The following is a 16,333-nucleotide window of genomic DNA, read 5'->3' as shown; positions in this document are numbered from 1 at the left end:
CGCATTCCTAAGACAAGGATGTGATAACAATAAATTTACCCCCATTCGTTCCGGATGGGGACCCGTATCGAAACGGTTCCCCATCCGGAATCAATGGGGGTAAATTTACTCGAATCAAATTTTTGTCTTAGGAATGTGACAAAAACCAAAAAATATTATTGAACTCTAGTCTCCATGGCGTGACTAATCAATAGAAGAAAAGTCATTTTGGGGGTGAACTACTCTTTTAAGGCTTATTAAGCAAATAAGAAGAAAGAAAAAAAACTATTCAAGAATGGAGGGTATGCACGTGACATCATCATCATACCCGGCGCATATTATGCGGGAACGCCTACTGAGTGGCAAAAAAAAACTTTCTGGCCTTTCCAAACAGAAAAATCCTATTAGATTGCATTAAACAATGTTAAACTCACTTTGCCACTCACTTTGCCACTCATGCATGCGCATACCCTCTATAGTGAACATCTACAGTCAGATCTATAAGCTTAAAAAAGTAAGTAATGTTGAATGAGTGAGCCAGTGTGTGTCTCAGCATAGTTCAGTCTGAGTGGTGGTTTAACACAACTATCCTCTTTCTGCTCCAAACAACAGGTTTAAAGAAATCCTCCTGGCTTTTTAATAGACAACACCTGCCCCCCTTTAAACCTTGTTTACTGACTGTGGTAAACACACACTGTTTACCACAAGCTATTTAAAGAGCAGGTGCAGTCAAATAAAAGAGCACAAGACTTATATTAATTAGGATCTTTACAGAAGGTGAAGAAGGTCATTCACATTGGGTACTATAACCTCCTATATCTTAATGGTGCTCAAACATTTTCATGTGAAGGATCCCTAAACTCATATGTATTTGACCACAAGCCCCCATTTGAAAATATTTAACTGCTCCTCATTTTTGCTGTGGACCCCCTGGAGCCCCCCCCCCCCCCAAGGACCCCTGGTGGTCCCCAAGCCCCACTGTTACTCTATAAACATCTTCAAGAGGTATCAGAGCCTCAAAGCCAAGCCAGCACAAGCAGACTGAAGAGCATGTTTCCTCCCCCTGAATAAGAAAACATGATTGAACATCTTCTGTTCTGTGGTATTACAGACTAGTCTTTAGTTGAAGGCTGAAACCCTTTCTTTCAACCTTATTTTAGACATGGCTTTAGGACTGTTAACAAGTTTAGTATTATTATTTATGCTGTTTTTATAGCGTATCATGGGGCTCCCCAAACTAAGTTTTCACAGTGCATGTAGGCCTACAGTTAGTCTCTCAAGAACAGACTAACTGAGCTCCAGTTTCAAGTGAAAGGACCTTTTCTTTGACGATGGCTAGCCAGATTGGCCTACATCCCTGTGACAATAAATCTCCAGAATCTGGATATACTAGCCTACTACAAATGGGGGGGAAGTTTCAATGTGTGACTACTCTGTTTACACACATTCTTTATTCCCTTTTAATTGTAGGTTACATCCATGTTTTCACACTTGCTTTGACAGTGTAAACATATGCTTTCTCATGCCCAAGACTGAATGAAATTGGTTATACACCAGTTTCCAACCAGTGGTCTGGGGACCACCAGTTGTCCTTGAGGGGGTTCCAGGTGGTCCCCAGCCAAATGATGGAGAGTTGGTAACCAAATGGACCCTTATAGCCTATATCTTTAACTCTTGAGGGTGTAAAATGAAACCATTTTACACTTTCTCAAGAGTTAAATTGTGGTTAAATATGCATCACTTAATTTACAAGAACCCAATTAGGTAATGGAGAAGAACTGTTATTTTCAACTGACTGTTATCTCTCCTATGGCACCACATCAATACAGCATGGGATTGTGGACAAAATCGTAGTCAACAATAACAAAATATTCTCTCATCAAATGGTGGTCCGTGGCTCAAATGCATAATGAACTAGAAAGATACAATTCATATGTATAATCAATAATCATATGTATAATCTGTATACCTAAAATGTCAAGTGAAGCTTGACCACAATGACCAGTCCTCCTCCATTGAACCAAATGGACTTTACATGGGGTTTACTCTGTATAAAGTTGCCCTTTGGAAACCACACTAATAATGGACCTTGATATGAAAAGGGTTGAACTTGAAACCCACCACTGGGGTACAACCTAGTCTATGGGTACAACTAGCTTTGGTCCATAGAAGGAGTTCTTCTTCTGGACCAGACATGACATGAAGTTTGAGAACCACTGATACAGCAACATATTTTTTTTTCTCCAGAAAACTGTTAGGATTTAGAAGACATTTGTAGAATCAGCCTATATCAGTGGTTCTCTAACGATGTCAAGGACCCCCAAAGTGACATGTATTTGGCCGCGGACCACCATATCAAAATATGTTGTTCTAGGGACCCCCAGAAGCAAAGATTTGAGTTAAAAAATGATCACTCTGATTGTGGGTCTTGATAGATGCAGAATAGATGGACATACACCCCCAACTCAGTGACTTACCGGCTCCTACGCTGCTCTCCGTGCAGGCGCCCTTCTGGATGTGGCTGATACCGGGCAGGCCCTGCTGCAGCTGCTTGCGGCTGCTGGCCTTCAGCTGGCACACGTTGCCGTAGGTCCTGCCGTCGCTACCGCACACCTTGTGGCTCAGCTTGCACTGGCAGAAGCCCTTGGAGGAGAGGCGCTTGCCCGCCGGGTGCTTGCACTCCAGGCCGTCGCCGCACGGCAGGTCGTCCTTGCGGCCGCACGGCTCGCCCTCGCCCTGCGCGCACACCAGGCAGCAGTTGCAGCGGTCGGGCACGTAGCCGCTGGGGCAGCTGGGGCTCGGGCACGTGCTGACGTCGCAGCGCGTCGGGCATTTGTCCCCGAGCACAGCCTCGAGGTGATAGAGGACCGCCGTGGCGAAGAGAAGGACCTGCATGTTCGCTTTGTTTAGATTGATAAGCACAAGAGGTGATTGAATGGCAGAATGTGTCCTTAAAAAATACCAAAAGGAAACGGATGAATGTTTCTAAACGGAGATCAAGTCCATTGCCGATGCCGAACCGTGCTGAATGTCCATTGATGCGGAGACGAACCCAAAACTCTGCGCGCTTTTACGCATCGCTTTCCTCGGCGTTTCGCGGACAGAAGAACGGCGTGCTCGAGAGAAACCAAACCCGGGTTCTCTCTCGTTGCGTTGTTTACTGCAGAATGCACAGAAAGAGTGAGATCGTCGTCACCGATAATGCATGCTAAAAATCAGCTGAAACCGCTCCTAAACCCGCGCGTAAAACTGTGCGTCCAAGGAAAGGAAGAGCGTCTATTTAGCGGTTCTTCTACTAGTGTAGCTGCAGCGTGAGCGCGTCCACTCTCTCTCTCTGGCTCTGAACAGCTGCTGCAGGCTGCTTTTCTAGGCACGCTGTGAAGCCTGTCATTTGTTGTTGTGAGGTTAAAGGGGAAGTCCGTCCACAGTTAAAGGGCCAGTCCGTCCATAGAGCAGAGGGGAGGAGATTCTGGAACCAAAACCGCCCCTAGAGGGCGTGGTTAAGGGTTTACTCACTCCATCACACACACACACACACACACACACACACACACATTGCAGGACAACTGTCAGTGCAGAATCTGTTTATGACTTCAACATCAGCTGGTGTTTCAATACTTTGCTCTCAAATGTCCCTCATTTATGTTCCATTACACACAAAGACATTGCGTGTCGAAGATTGCAGACCTACAAGCTCACAGCGTGTCACATTCGCAACGCACCGTGAGCTTGTAGGTCAGCTATTTGTAGGAGCGCAACGCTGTCATGCAGCAAAGTATATTAATCGGGCTATATAATACAAGTTACATCTGCACACACACAACACAAGCCAGGCGCAGGAATCACGTTATAAATTCCTGGAAAGCGCAGCAGAGATGACGTGTAATGTTATCGATTTTCTCCCCCTCTTTTCTTCTTCTCTTTTTGAAAACATTAAGTAATTCATTCTTGCTGGCATGCAGCAGACCCGGGGCACGAGATGAGCGCATGCTTTCACTCCCCTTGTAAGGGCAATTTGATGTGACCAGACCGTGCACGCTCTCTCTCTCCCCTTGCACATGTGGGTCTGTTTTCAGTGCATACTTCTCTCCGCAGCACATGCTGACACTCCAAGGCCAGAATGTTGTGGTTCTGTGAAACCCTGGGTCTGCTGTCATGGATGGCTGGTCCTGCAGGTTTGTTTTAGTTAGGAGAGAGAGGTGTCCACCAGGGGTGGAAGTCATTTTCTTTACTCAAGTAAAAGCCACAATACTGTACCACAATGTAGAAATACTCTGTTAGGGCAGCGGTTCTCAACCTTTTCAGGCCGCGACCCCCCAAATAATCATATTTTAACTGGGGACCCCCCCCCACCCTGACGAGCACTAAGAGTTGAGGCATTAGATTTTGTATAACACGGTTCTATTGTGAACATAGCTGATCTACATGTTCACAACGCCTCGCGTCAATTTGTGTTTTCATATATTTAACCACTTGAACCGTCAATACTTAACTTGACCCTTCACTCTGTAATTAGCCTGCACTTTCCCCTCTTGCCGAAAATAGCCGATTTACAAGCTGCGAGGTGTAGTGAGCTTGTAGATCTCATATTTTCATCTGAGGTTCTATGAACACTATGGTTCACATGGACCCCCTGTAGTAACTCTGAGGACCCCTAGGGGTCCCGGACCCCCTGTTGAAGACACTTGCCTTACAAGTAAAAAGTCCAAAATAAATTCTCAATGAATTATGACGTAGGCCTAAGTAAGATGTACAAGCTCAGATGTGCAAGTTCACAATGCGGTGCAAGGCGACACATTGTTAAGTTAGCTTGCAGATCTGCAAAAAGAAAATGATATCTGAAGTTAAGTATAGCATTTGTCTTAAGTGATTCATGTACAGTGTGTTTCCTATCAATCTAGGTAAATGTTAATCTTGGTAAATCTGCAAAGGAAACATTACATTACTGGAACTAAAACTGTTGGTGGAGTAAAATATTGACCTCAGTCAGAGTAGAGATGCGGTGGAGTAGAACTACAAAGTATTGAAAAATCAAACCTCGGTTCGAAGTGGAGCGGTGAATCTGAGCAGCTATACCCTGTGTGTGTTGCTAAATGCCTAAACTGTAAACTGTAAACTGTGCCTGTGAGTGAGTGGTGAGTGTGCCTGGCCTGCACAAAACAGCGCCCCTCCTTTAACTAGTGTGTTGTGTGTGGCCACTCAAGGTATTGCCAGGCTACGGACATGGCCAGCCAGCCAGCCACCCAGCCACCCACGGACATACCCACGGACATACCTGTCTATTGGGAGCGCTTTCACCGCTCCAAAAACGGAAATACGCAGGTAAGTAAAAATAACCTCAAAATGTAACTCAAGAACAGTATTAAATACTTTCCACGGCTGCCTATATCATGGATGGGTGGCGATGGAGGTTTGTTTAAGTTAGAACAGAGGGGTGTCCACTGGTCCACTGTGTTTATTTGGAAACCCTCTCACCATGTCAATCACTGGTGGCTCTCAGAGGAGACACAAGAGTCCTTGTTCTGCCAGGAAAGAAACACCTCCGGCGCTTCTGGGCTTAAATAGAGCGACACCACACAGCACTTCACTCATATTAGTTTGGCTGCATAAACATACTTTTCTCTGCCTTCCTCTCGAGCTGACTTGCATTACGGTGTAATGTGATGGGAGGGCTCGAAAAAACTTTCAAATCGCAGATGGGAGCAGTAGGCAACTACAGGCATGTGCAAGGGGTCTTGAGCCCCTGCCCTTTTACCCATCTGTAAAAAGTAGGGGTGCAGGAAAAAAATCTATTCGAATCGTGTTTCTAACATGGTAAGATTCAGAATCGATTCTCATTTTCCAAATTTTTCTTTATTAGATATTATTTATTAGATATTATTTTATGATTTTGTATTATGATTTTCTTATTACGATAATGTATTAGATATTATGCTGTTTGCACAAGTTAAAAGAATGTGTGCAAGCATGAATAGATCAGACATGTTGTCTTGGATATACCTAGATAGAGAATCGTTTTGATCGAGAATTGTTTTTAAATCGGAAAATAATCGTTTCTGAATTCAAAACGTTTGGATTTGAAAGAATCGAAAAAAATCGTGAATCGTGACCCCAAGAATCGATTCTGAATCGAATCGTAGGATACCCAAAGATTCGCAGCACTAGTAAAAAGCCATACCTGAAGGCAGCATTCAAGAGAATTGCCTTGTCCAAACTCTCCTGAACTTGAATGCAGCATCTTATGTTGACAGAATTGCCCTCTCTGTGTAGAAATCCATGCCGTCACGCCACATCTCCAGTATTGACTTTAGTATGCTTAGTTCAGTGTGGGATCATCAAGCACCGAAAATAGCCGACCTCCAAGCATCACAACGCGTCATGTGATGCTTGGCTCTGCCTCTCTAACATTCTCTGCATGTCCCTGTGTGCAGATGTTTATTCTTGAGATGGAAGCGGGCCGTTCTCTGGAGATGCATTTCACAGAATCTTTAGGTTCCTTTTTCTCAAAGAAAAGATAGGTCTTGTTTATGTCCCTCAGCCGTCATACCCACCCAGTGACAAGCCTTTTGATGCATTATGCACTTACAAAAATAGTGACAATAGCAGATCTACAAGCTTTAAAAGAAAAAATCACACCCAATGTGAAGTGAGCGGTGGTCGTGCTTGCATAACATCTTCAGACTAGGATTTAAGTCTAGTATGTACAGGCACACACACGTTTTGCTATGGCAAAACGCTGAGGAAAAAGACTAAAGACATACGACATATGAAATCACTAGACAAAATGATGCTACGACTATGTACACACATTTTAAATGTGTGAAAACGCTGAGGAAAAAGGCTACAGACACACGCACAGCCACTTATAGGAGCGGTTTGCACCGCTCAAAAATAAGAGAGCTCACACCGCTGCATATACTTGTAGATCTGCTATGGGGCCTTTAAGCCGTGACATCATTTTGTAGGCAGAGGAGAATCTGCCCCAGAGCATTTTCTGTCCCTCGCTATTTAAAAAAACAACGACTAAAAAATAACGACTAAAGTATAATTCTAACAATGTCCTTTCAACAACAAAGAGAAGAAAATGTGTAAATAGTAAAAATAGTAAAAAGATTCACAGAAACTGGGGGCAGAAATTCTCCTCTGCCTACAAAATGAGCCCCATAGCGGGTAAAAGTGAAGTGGCAAATTGAGTGGCAAAGTGAGTTTAACGTTGTTTAATGTAACGCCATTTATTGCAATCAGGTAGGACTTTTCTGTTTGGATGTATGGGCTGTCAAGGCCAGAAAGTAGGTTTTTGCCACTCAGTAGGCGTTCCTGCATAACTTCCAGTTATGATGATGATGTCACGCGCATACCCTCTATTTTCCCGCCAGCAAAACCATTGTACAATGGAGCATGAATGAAAAGCATAAACAGCGTTTAGGAGAGGTTACTTACTTACGACGGTGACTAAAGCAGACAGGATATCTGATTCACAGTCAGACAGACAGACATTCATTCCTGGCCAAGAACAATAAACACATTCACATTCTTGTAACGTTTAATTTCAGCAGAGTGGATTTGCATAGTGATTGCTTATGGTGATAACTCCGGATCAGGAGGTAAATGTCAATCCCCATCTCCAGTGTACATAATTATAATGTTTTTATTTTTGATGACATGCATTATTGTGTTAACATTTTTACCACAATAATGTCATGTTGATGAATTGAATAATACATAGGATCACAATGGAAAGCAGGACCTTTTCTTGTGTTATTCTTTTAGCCTTACTGTACCATGTGTTTGTTACCATTTTGGACTAATAAAGTATTCAATCAATCAAAACGACTTTTCTCTGCACAGAAAATACGGACTTGTATGAGACCACAGTTCTGTCAGTGTTAGATATAACAATCAAATCAATACTTGGCAGCTCCACACACACATGCACAAAAAGAACAAAAAAAAAAAAACATAAAAAGTTAGAATATCGAGATTCTAACTTTTCAGCCTTCAGCCCGAGTAATAATATGTACTGTATATATATACAGTACAGTATTATATATGTAGGAGCACTCGTTTTATCATTAAATGTCATTAAATGTCCGTCTGTCCACCGCGACTTGGCAACTCAGACGGAGCGCTCGTTGACGCGCAAGGCCATATCGGCCATCGCCACGGGTTGCGTCTCACCCCGGGTGCAGCTCATTAGCCTCAGGCCCTCGCTGTCGGTGTCGGCGCGCCTGACCTGTTGTCATGTGACTCAAGGAGGTCGAGTTTAAAGAAAACAAGCGCTCCTCACTGTCCACGGCCATGCTTGGGAACTCAACCAGTCAGAACCACAAGTATATTATTACAAACACATTCTACCTGCAGGCTTCACTAGCTTGGTCATTATAGGTGTACATTATTAAAAATAAAATCCTGAAATTGCTGGGATATAATAATCAAGAAACATTTAAAACATTTAGGAAATAGTGAAAATAGCTGATCTTTGTACTGTATATCGGCTATTTTCACAGTGCAATATCGCCGTACGATAAAGTATAAAATAAGGCTGATGGGGTTAAACAATGATCTTTTGGCTTCAGCTAAGGCTCCATTTATACATTTAGTGTTCATTTGCTTAAAAGTTTAATACTTACTTAAAGATTAACACGTGTGGATTTTATAGTGTAGTGTCCACACCTCTCTCTCTCTGTACTGCCATGTCTAATTAGTCAACTAGCAGTAATACATACAGTATACTTCATTAAAAGTGACACATTTTCATTAGAACCAATTTAGAACCAATCTCTGAAAATCCTTTGGTTTTCGGGGCGTGAGTGACAAAGAAATGTACACTCCAATCACCAGGGTGTCGATTGCCCAAAAAGGACAGATCTCCAAAATCTGTAGATCGTCGGCTTATAGATCTGTTCTTTTCAGCAGACGACACCATTGTATTACGGAGTCTAACTTCGTCTTAGCCACTCCAACCCTATTCTCCCTCTATTCCCTCGTCCCCATTCTGGGCCTAAGAGCAGCTGAAAACAGCAGATCTATAAGCGTGGTAGCGTTGTAAGCTTACAGCTCGGCTATTTTCGGCGAAGCTATTTTAGTGTAGAGCTAAAGCGTCAGAGGTCCTAGTATGGAGCCCTGAGCAACTCCGGTCAACTAGAGTTTAACCCATTAAGCCCTGAGGTGGATTCTACAAAGTGTCTTCTAAATCCTAACAGTTTTCTTAATTTCTTTTAATGTCAAGGACCCCTAGAATTATATGTTTTTGACCACGGACACCCATCTCAAAATATGTTTTTCCTGGGACCCCCAGAAGCAAAGATTTGAGTTACAAAAGTTTGCTTTAAAAATACATACAAAAACGTTCACGTTTTTGATTTCTCAAAAAATAGCAGATCAACAAGCTCGTAGGAGCTTATCTGTCATTTTTGAACAGCCAAAGTATATAAAATAACTTTTAAAGCGGTTCAAATCTAAAGCGACGCAGACGTGTTCCAAGGTCCAAACTCGGGTTTTTAAAAAATCACTCCTGATCCTTGGACTGTCTCCTCTCCTCACAGGACCTCCTCTTCCGCTCCTGGGACGTCCTGTACTGGGATGAGGAGGGGGAGGAGGAGGAGGTCTCGTGGTGGTGGTGGTCCTCCGGCGGCGGGGCGATGTTGACGCGTCGCACGTTGAGGTCTGCGGCGAAGCCGCGGGCCTTCTGGTAGAAGAAGAGCGAGAGCGCGCGGTCCTTGAGGAAGTTGTGGTAGATGGTGGCCAGCCGCGTGCACAGCTCCAGCTGGGAGCGCTTGTTGCCCAGGTCCATGGCCGCCGCCAGCGCCAGGTGGTAGTAGCCGGCCGCGTCGAACGGGTCCTGCGGGAGACACAGAAACACACACTGTAGTAACCATCACTTCAATCTGAGTTCCCAGAGGTTCTTTTTTTCGCCACTACCATCACTTTAACACATTTAGACTTAACGCATTATTACTTCATACTAGGGCATTCACGAATAGTGATTTAATTCTAATTATTCAACCTCAAAGTATTCGAATAGTCGAATATTCGACAGGACTGGCCAAACTGTCAAATATTAAGTAAGCAAGAGGCGAACATTGTAAGCAAGAGGCGAACAATAGCAGATCTAGAACGCAGATCTACAACGCCTCGCGTTGCGAGGCGTTGTGAGCATGTAGATCTGCTATTTTCACAATATTTATCTGCGGAACCGAGTCACATTAAATGTAATACCTACAATTCCAAGTGCTTGTCAGGGTGGGGGTCCCAGGTTCAAATATGTTTATTTTGGGGGTCACGGCCTAAAAAGTTTAGATCTGCAATTTCTTTGCTTTTGTTTTTGCTTTTAAAAAGACATATTCAAAGATTTGCAAAAAAATACACTATTTTTCAAAAAATAGCAGATCTACAAGCTGGAGTCTAAAGGGGAACACACACTGGACGCGGAGGCGGCGCGGAAGCGGCGCGTCAAAACATATGGCCCCATTATTTTCAATGAACTAACCCACACCGGCGCCGTCAGACGCACGCAGCCGCGGGTCTGCCACCTCGCCTGGCGCGCCGATACGCCGCTGTTCGCACACACACTATAGCAAGGGTCTTCAACAGGCGAGGGGGGGGGGAGGGGGTCCGGAACTCATATCAAATATGAGTGACTGTCTATCGTAAACGATACAGAACTCATATCAAATATGAGTGACTGTCTATCGTAAACGATACAGAACTCATATCAAATATGAGTGACTGTCTATCGTAAACGATACAGAACTCATATCAAATATGAGTGACTGTCTATCGTAAACGATACAGAACTCATATCAAATATGAGTGACTGTCTATCGTAAACGATACAGAGTCACCTCCCCTGAAAACAATGTTTTCAAGGCATTCCTGCTCCATGAGACAGCTCAGCGCAGAGAGAGATGGACAGGAAACAATGGGAGTGATGATGATGATGATGATGATGATGATGATGATGATGACCCATTTGGAGCAGAGCTGGACACAACACACACATGGAAGCTGAGAAGACTGACACCTTATAAATGATGCATGATGACGGACACACAGATGTGTGTGTGTGTGTGTGTGCGTGCGTGCGTGCGTGCGCCTTTGCACATCTCTGTGCTAATACACCAGATGTTGTTGTTGTCAATGAAGGAGACAAATCAGTCATTCATTCTTGAAGTGGCCTGTACCTTTGATTCTAGCCTAGAGGAAAGCCTTTATGATCCAAGTCATTAAATACCAGCCGCTCCTCCAAACCATCACAGTGCTATAGTGCACGGTAACATAGGAAACTTTACCAAAGTTGATAAAGTATCATTAATAAGCAAGTGTCCCCCTTTGGAAGTTGAATTCCTTGTACAAGCAGCGGCCTTAGATCGCCATCTGCTGGTTGCAAATATTACAGTCCCTACACTGGATGGATGGATGGTTCTCCAAACTGCATGAACAACCCAACAGCATCACTGCAAACACCAACATTCAACAGACTAAATAATAGGACCATACAATAGGACAAACAGACACTTTGCTAAACATTTAATGACACTGACATGAATTTAGACAGACAGACAGACAGACACAATTGAAGTTTTAAAGCATATTTTCATTATCGCGATCATATCGTTAATCGCAATTGTTTTTGCCGCAATAATCGTGTGTCATTGTGTCATTTTCATATCTCTCCCAACCCTAATCCTAAGTCACATGGAACTCCATATTTGGGGAGGAAATTACGTAATATTCGATGGGAGGAGGTGGACTCCTCACAATGGGAGCATATTAGGGGCCTTTACACCAAAAGAACCTTGGTTTGAGAACCAGTGCCATTCGGCTAGCCTAAAGCCTAGCATTCGAGCTAACACACACCAATCATCATCATCACTCCCCATCGAACGTACGCTTCAGTGTACAACAACAACGTTTGTCAGATAGGACGGTGAAACATGGAAACGTGTCAGTCGCGACAGAGATGAAGCTGTGACAAAACAGGGACACAAAGCTCTGAGGAGGAGGGAACGCTCTCGTAAAGGAAAAGGAACGGAGGTGTTGTTGCTGCAGCCCGCGGCTGCCAGAGAAACGATGGGCTACAACAACAGCTCCAGGAAGCACATCTCCATCTCCGTGCCGTCGTCCACGGAGGCCATAACGTTTTTTACTGATTAGGTGCATGGTCTACCTATATTATTGTTATTCCTATGCATTCCTTTGCATTTGTTATATTGTTGTTGATGTACTGACATATTATCTTGCTTATTATAGTGATGTGTATTACCTGCTTACTGTAAGTCGCTTTGGAGTAAAAGCGTCTGCTAAATGCCTAAACTGTAAACTGTCCCCCCGCGTCATCCTGAGCAGCTTCGGCGCCGCCACGCAGTTCTTCATCTGCGTGGGAGGAGTGTTGGTCTTTTACCTCCTCTACGGATACCTGCAGGAGCTGATGTTCTCCTTGGAAGGTTTCAGGCCTTTGGTTAGTACCTCACCTGAGTGCAGTTTGGTTTCTACTAGGGCATTAACGACTTAACTATCTTCACATTTCTTTATTACAAGTTTACAAGTGACAATTTTTAACTTTTTAATAACTCTAAAATAGCCGGGGAGCCACTGTGCCAAAATGAGAGAAGACCTGTGATGTCATGACATACTCCAAATTTTAGTTTTTCCTATTAATTTGGTCAATAAGGTACACAGAATGAGAGGCCTGCTCTGCCGGAAACACTGCGAAAAAAAGTTTCCCATTGACTTCACTATACTGGAAAAAAACACACCAAAAAAAGTTGCATGTGAGGGGTCAAACTAAGGGTTCTTCATGATTCTGAATGCATTACAAGCATTTTTTTGCATGAAAAACATTCCTTGGGCTAGATTTCAGCCTCTCAAACCTGTGAAAAGTGGTTATCGTCACCGTTATTTTGGTCCGTTTTCTAGCCCAAGGAATGTTTTTCATGCAAAACAAATGCTTGCAATGGATTCAGAATCATCAAGAACCCCTAGTTTGACCCCTCACACGCTACTTAAAGCATATTCTTTTTGGTGTGTTTCTTTCCTGCATATTGAAGTCGATGGAGTGAATATACAAATGGCCATAACTTTTTTTCGCAGAGTTTCCAGCAGAGCAGGCCTCTCATTCTGTGTACCTTAATGACCAAATGAATAGAAAAAACTAAAATAAAAAGTATGTCATGACGTCACAGGTAAAACACTATTCTTTGAGCTTTTGGGCCTGTGGCTCCCCGGCTAAAATGACAAATTAAACATTGTCCAAACTGTCAAATATATAGAGGCAGAAATTGTGAAAATAGCAGATCTACATGCTCACAACGCCTCGCAAAAAAATAGAAAGCTTTTTTCTTTCTTTTTTTCAACTTCGACTTTCGACTTGTCTGGTGGGAGTCGACTTGTATAATGAAGTTGACTGAGTCGACTTCTTCGTTAATGCCCTAGTATCTACCTAATGTTTGGCCTGGTGGAGCTGCAGCTCACGCAGGACAGACGAAGGAGGATACCCGGAAAGACTTTTGTGTGAGTATATGAACATAGCTTTTTTAGACGGAGGGCAGCATGGGGCTGTCCAACACGTCTTTGGGATACTTGAATTACCCGACGCAGGTCATCTTCAAGTGCTGTAAACTCATCCCCGTCATGATCGGAGGAGTGTTCATACAGGTAAACGCTACAACATGGCTGAGGTCTCTCTTGTTTTCATTCTCTCTTTTTTTCACTGACGAAGATTAAGTGGAAACTAAATAAAAACTAAGCTATGATGACTAAAACGAAGACTAAATATATTGGACAATTTCGTCAACAAATAAAAACTAGACTAAAATTATCGTCTATTTTCAGAGTGCAACCAAGTATATATTGTCATTAAAATGCCATCAAGGTCCGCCAAAATACACTTTCGTCGAGAAAATCTAAATGATATTTGATGTTAAAACTTCTCTTTAACGGGTGAAAGAAGAGATGATCGTTGAATGTTACAAACGCGTTTACACTTCGTCGTCACGCCAGTCCTTCAAAATAAGGTCAAATCATGAAAAACTATGGCAGAGGCGGATGAATTCATTAAATAAAAGGAGTCTCTTCGTAAAACAAACACTGCAGTCAGTTTGTTTGTTACCTTCAGGTCGTAGAAGATGATGTCTCCCAGGGTCTGGTACACCCTGACGTAGTACAGGGTCTCCTCAGGGAACTGCAGGGGCGCGGGGCACAGTGCCAGGGTCTTCAGGAAGTAGTGTTCTGCCAGCTCAAACTGGCCCAGGCCCTGGTGCACCGTGGCCAGCCGGTGGTACGCCACGCGCTCGTTCAGACGCTCACCTGCAATGTTGATGCCAAACAATACACACACACCTCATTGTCAATGGTAAATGGTGGGATTTATTCTATATACAGTAGCACATTGGTTCCCAAACACTGGGTCGAGACCCATTGGTGGATCAAGGACCAGTTTTTATGGATCACGACTCGAGTAAAAATCCAATTTTCTTTTCCTACATTTAAAAAAAGGTAATATATTTCTCTCTCTCTCTCTCTCTCTTACAGCGTGGCACAAAGTGATGCGTTGAGCTTGTAGATCAGTTATTTTTGAAAGACCAACGTATAAATGGATGAAGTGGTTAAAATGATCGTGATGCAGGACCCCACTTTGAGAACCACTGCTTTTACAATGTGCATTACTACACACACACACACACACACACACACACACACACACACACACACACACACACACACACACACACACACACACACACACACACACACACACACACACACACACACACACACACACACACACACACACACACACACACACACACACACACACACACACAACCTGCTCATCAGGAGCAACTAGGGGTTCAGAGTCTTGCTTAAGGACTCTTCCACACTAACTCTGAGGGAGCCCGGGATCCAACTGGGAACCTTCCGCTTCCCAAGTAGCCGCTCTACCTCCCGAGCCACTTCCTCCCTCATTATTATTATTTTTTACCTTATTGGTAACCTTTAGCTGTTAACTACTTATAATTTGTCATACAGCGAATAGATTAAACAGCCGATTGTGATGTGGGAAAAACATATCATTATATTTGTTATCATTTTGCCCAAACAAATGAAAACGAATGGTTTGCAAAAGTCAGCACGACACTGATAGCAGTATAACCGTGGCATGAAGCCATGCCTATTCTGGGCAGGTCATAATAGCTGAGCATTCAAAATAACATTTGTACAGGCTCAAAACACATGACACATTGTGAGCTTGTAGCTTGTAGCTTGTAGCTTGTAGCTTGTGAGATTGCTATTTTCCTGAAATCTGTGAATCCATCCGCAAAAAAGAGGGTGATTTTTTCTTTCTTGACAGAAACATTTTCGGGAGATATGAGTAGGGGAAAAAGGAGGGGACCAAGAATAGACCTCTGGAGGACCCTGGTCAAAAGTATTTGACATGCTCATGTCTCGTGATCTGCTATTTTCACAATTTCTGCCTGTTACTATTTCACAATTTTGCCAATGTTTAACCAGAGGTACTAAAAAGGTCTTAAAAGTCCTTAAATGCTCATGTCTGTGTAGATACCCTGTATACATACTGCATGTTGTCCTGTTTACTGTTGAGAGAAACCATTGTTAACCCATAAGCTAAACATCAGGGGACCCCCCATAATGTGGGGTCCCCCCTTGGGGTCTCGACCCACAGGTTCTACAGGAGTCTACAGCACCAAAATGAAAAAAAGTCAACGCCAAGTAGACCAGACGGTGTGTTGATAATCTTTTAGAAGTGCAAATTAGAGTTAAATTATACACTTGTAACAATAATACAGAGAACTTGAAAGAAAAAGGGTAAAACCTTAAACACAGGAGCAGTGTATACTTATAACAATGAGGATGGCACTGTAAATATAGGTGTCTCTCCAAAGATAGACAGTACAGTACAGTACAGTACACTGCTCACATCATTCCTATTGTCTCCTCCCTTTGTCTGAATGAGGGCTCTGTGTCCAGAAAGCATGTTTTTGGGAGGAGGAGTGCTTTGTATATCATGTCCAGACTAGAGCACTTCTTACTAAGAGCACTGAGCACATGCAGCGTGTTGACGCTGACCAGTTATTTCAGTGTTTCTCAATCTTTTTTGGCTTGAGTACCTCCTTTCCCTGATTATTGAATCCAAGCACCCCCTATATATATATATATATATATATATATATATATATATATATATATATGATGCTATCAGGCCCGTTGTACAGATATTTGGGAGGGGGGTCAAGATCAAAGACCTGGGCCCCCCTCCACGTGGGTTTTCGAAAAATACAGGTTTTTACTGGAAATTATACATTTTTAAAGTTAAAAAAATGTTAAAAACAGT

General features: G+C 43.1%; 2 protein-coding genes across 3 annotated transcripts in view; both read right to left on the bottom strand.

Annotated features, from left to right (window-relative positions):
* The window catches only part of htra3b (HtrA serine peptidase 3b), a gene marked incomplete at both ends in the record, with an annotated part of 40,916 nt that extends 38,042 nt beyond the window's left edge, over positions 1-2,874 (bottom strand). Inside the window, one exon of the mRNA XM_080741358.1 lies at positions 2,457-2,874. Within this exon, the coding sequence (XP_080597484.1) occupies positions 2,457-2,874 (418 nt within the window). The remainder of the gene's footprint in view (positions 1-2,456) is intronic.
* Positions 2,875-7,519: 4,645 nt separating this feature from the next.
* Positions 7,520-16,333, bottom strand: part of sh3tc1 (SH3 domain and tetratricopeptide repeats 1) — a 45,307-nt gene continuing 36,493 nt past the window's right edge. For both annotated transcript variants that reach the window (XM_080742116.1, XM_080742117.1), the window contains exons 20-21: positions 14,090-14,286; positions 7,520-9,820 (exon numbers count right to left, since the gene is read on the bottom strand). In XM_080742116.1, coding sequence (XP_080598242.1) covers positions 9,488-9,820; positions 14,090-14,286 — 530 coding nt within the window. In that variant the 3' untranslated portion in view covers positions 7,520-9,487. The remainder of the gene's footprint in view (positions 9,821-14,089; positions 14,287-16,333) is intronic.

This window comes from Nannobrachium achirus (assembly GCF_963921795.1).
Source record: "Nannobrachium achirus genome assembly, chromosome: 14".
NCBI lineage: Eukaryota > Metazoa > Chordata > Actinopteri > Myctophiformes > Myctophidae > Nannobrachium > Nannobrachium achirus.
This window is presented reverse-complemented; position numbering and strand designations above follow the sequence as displayed.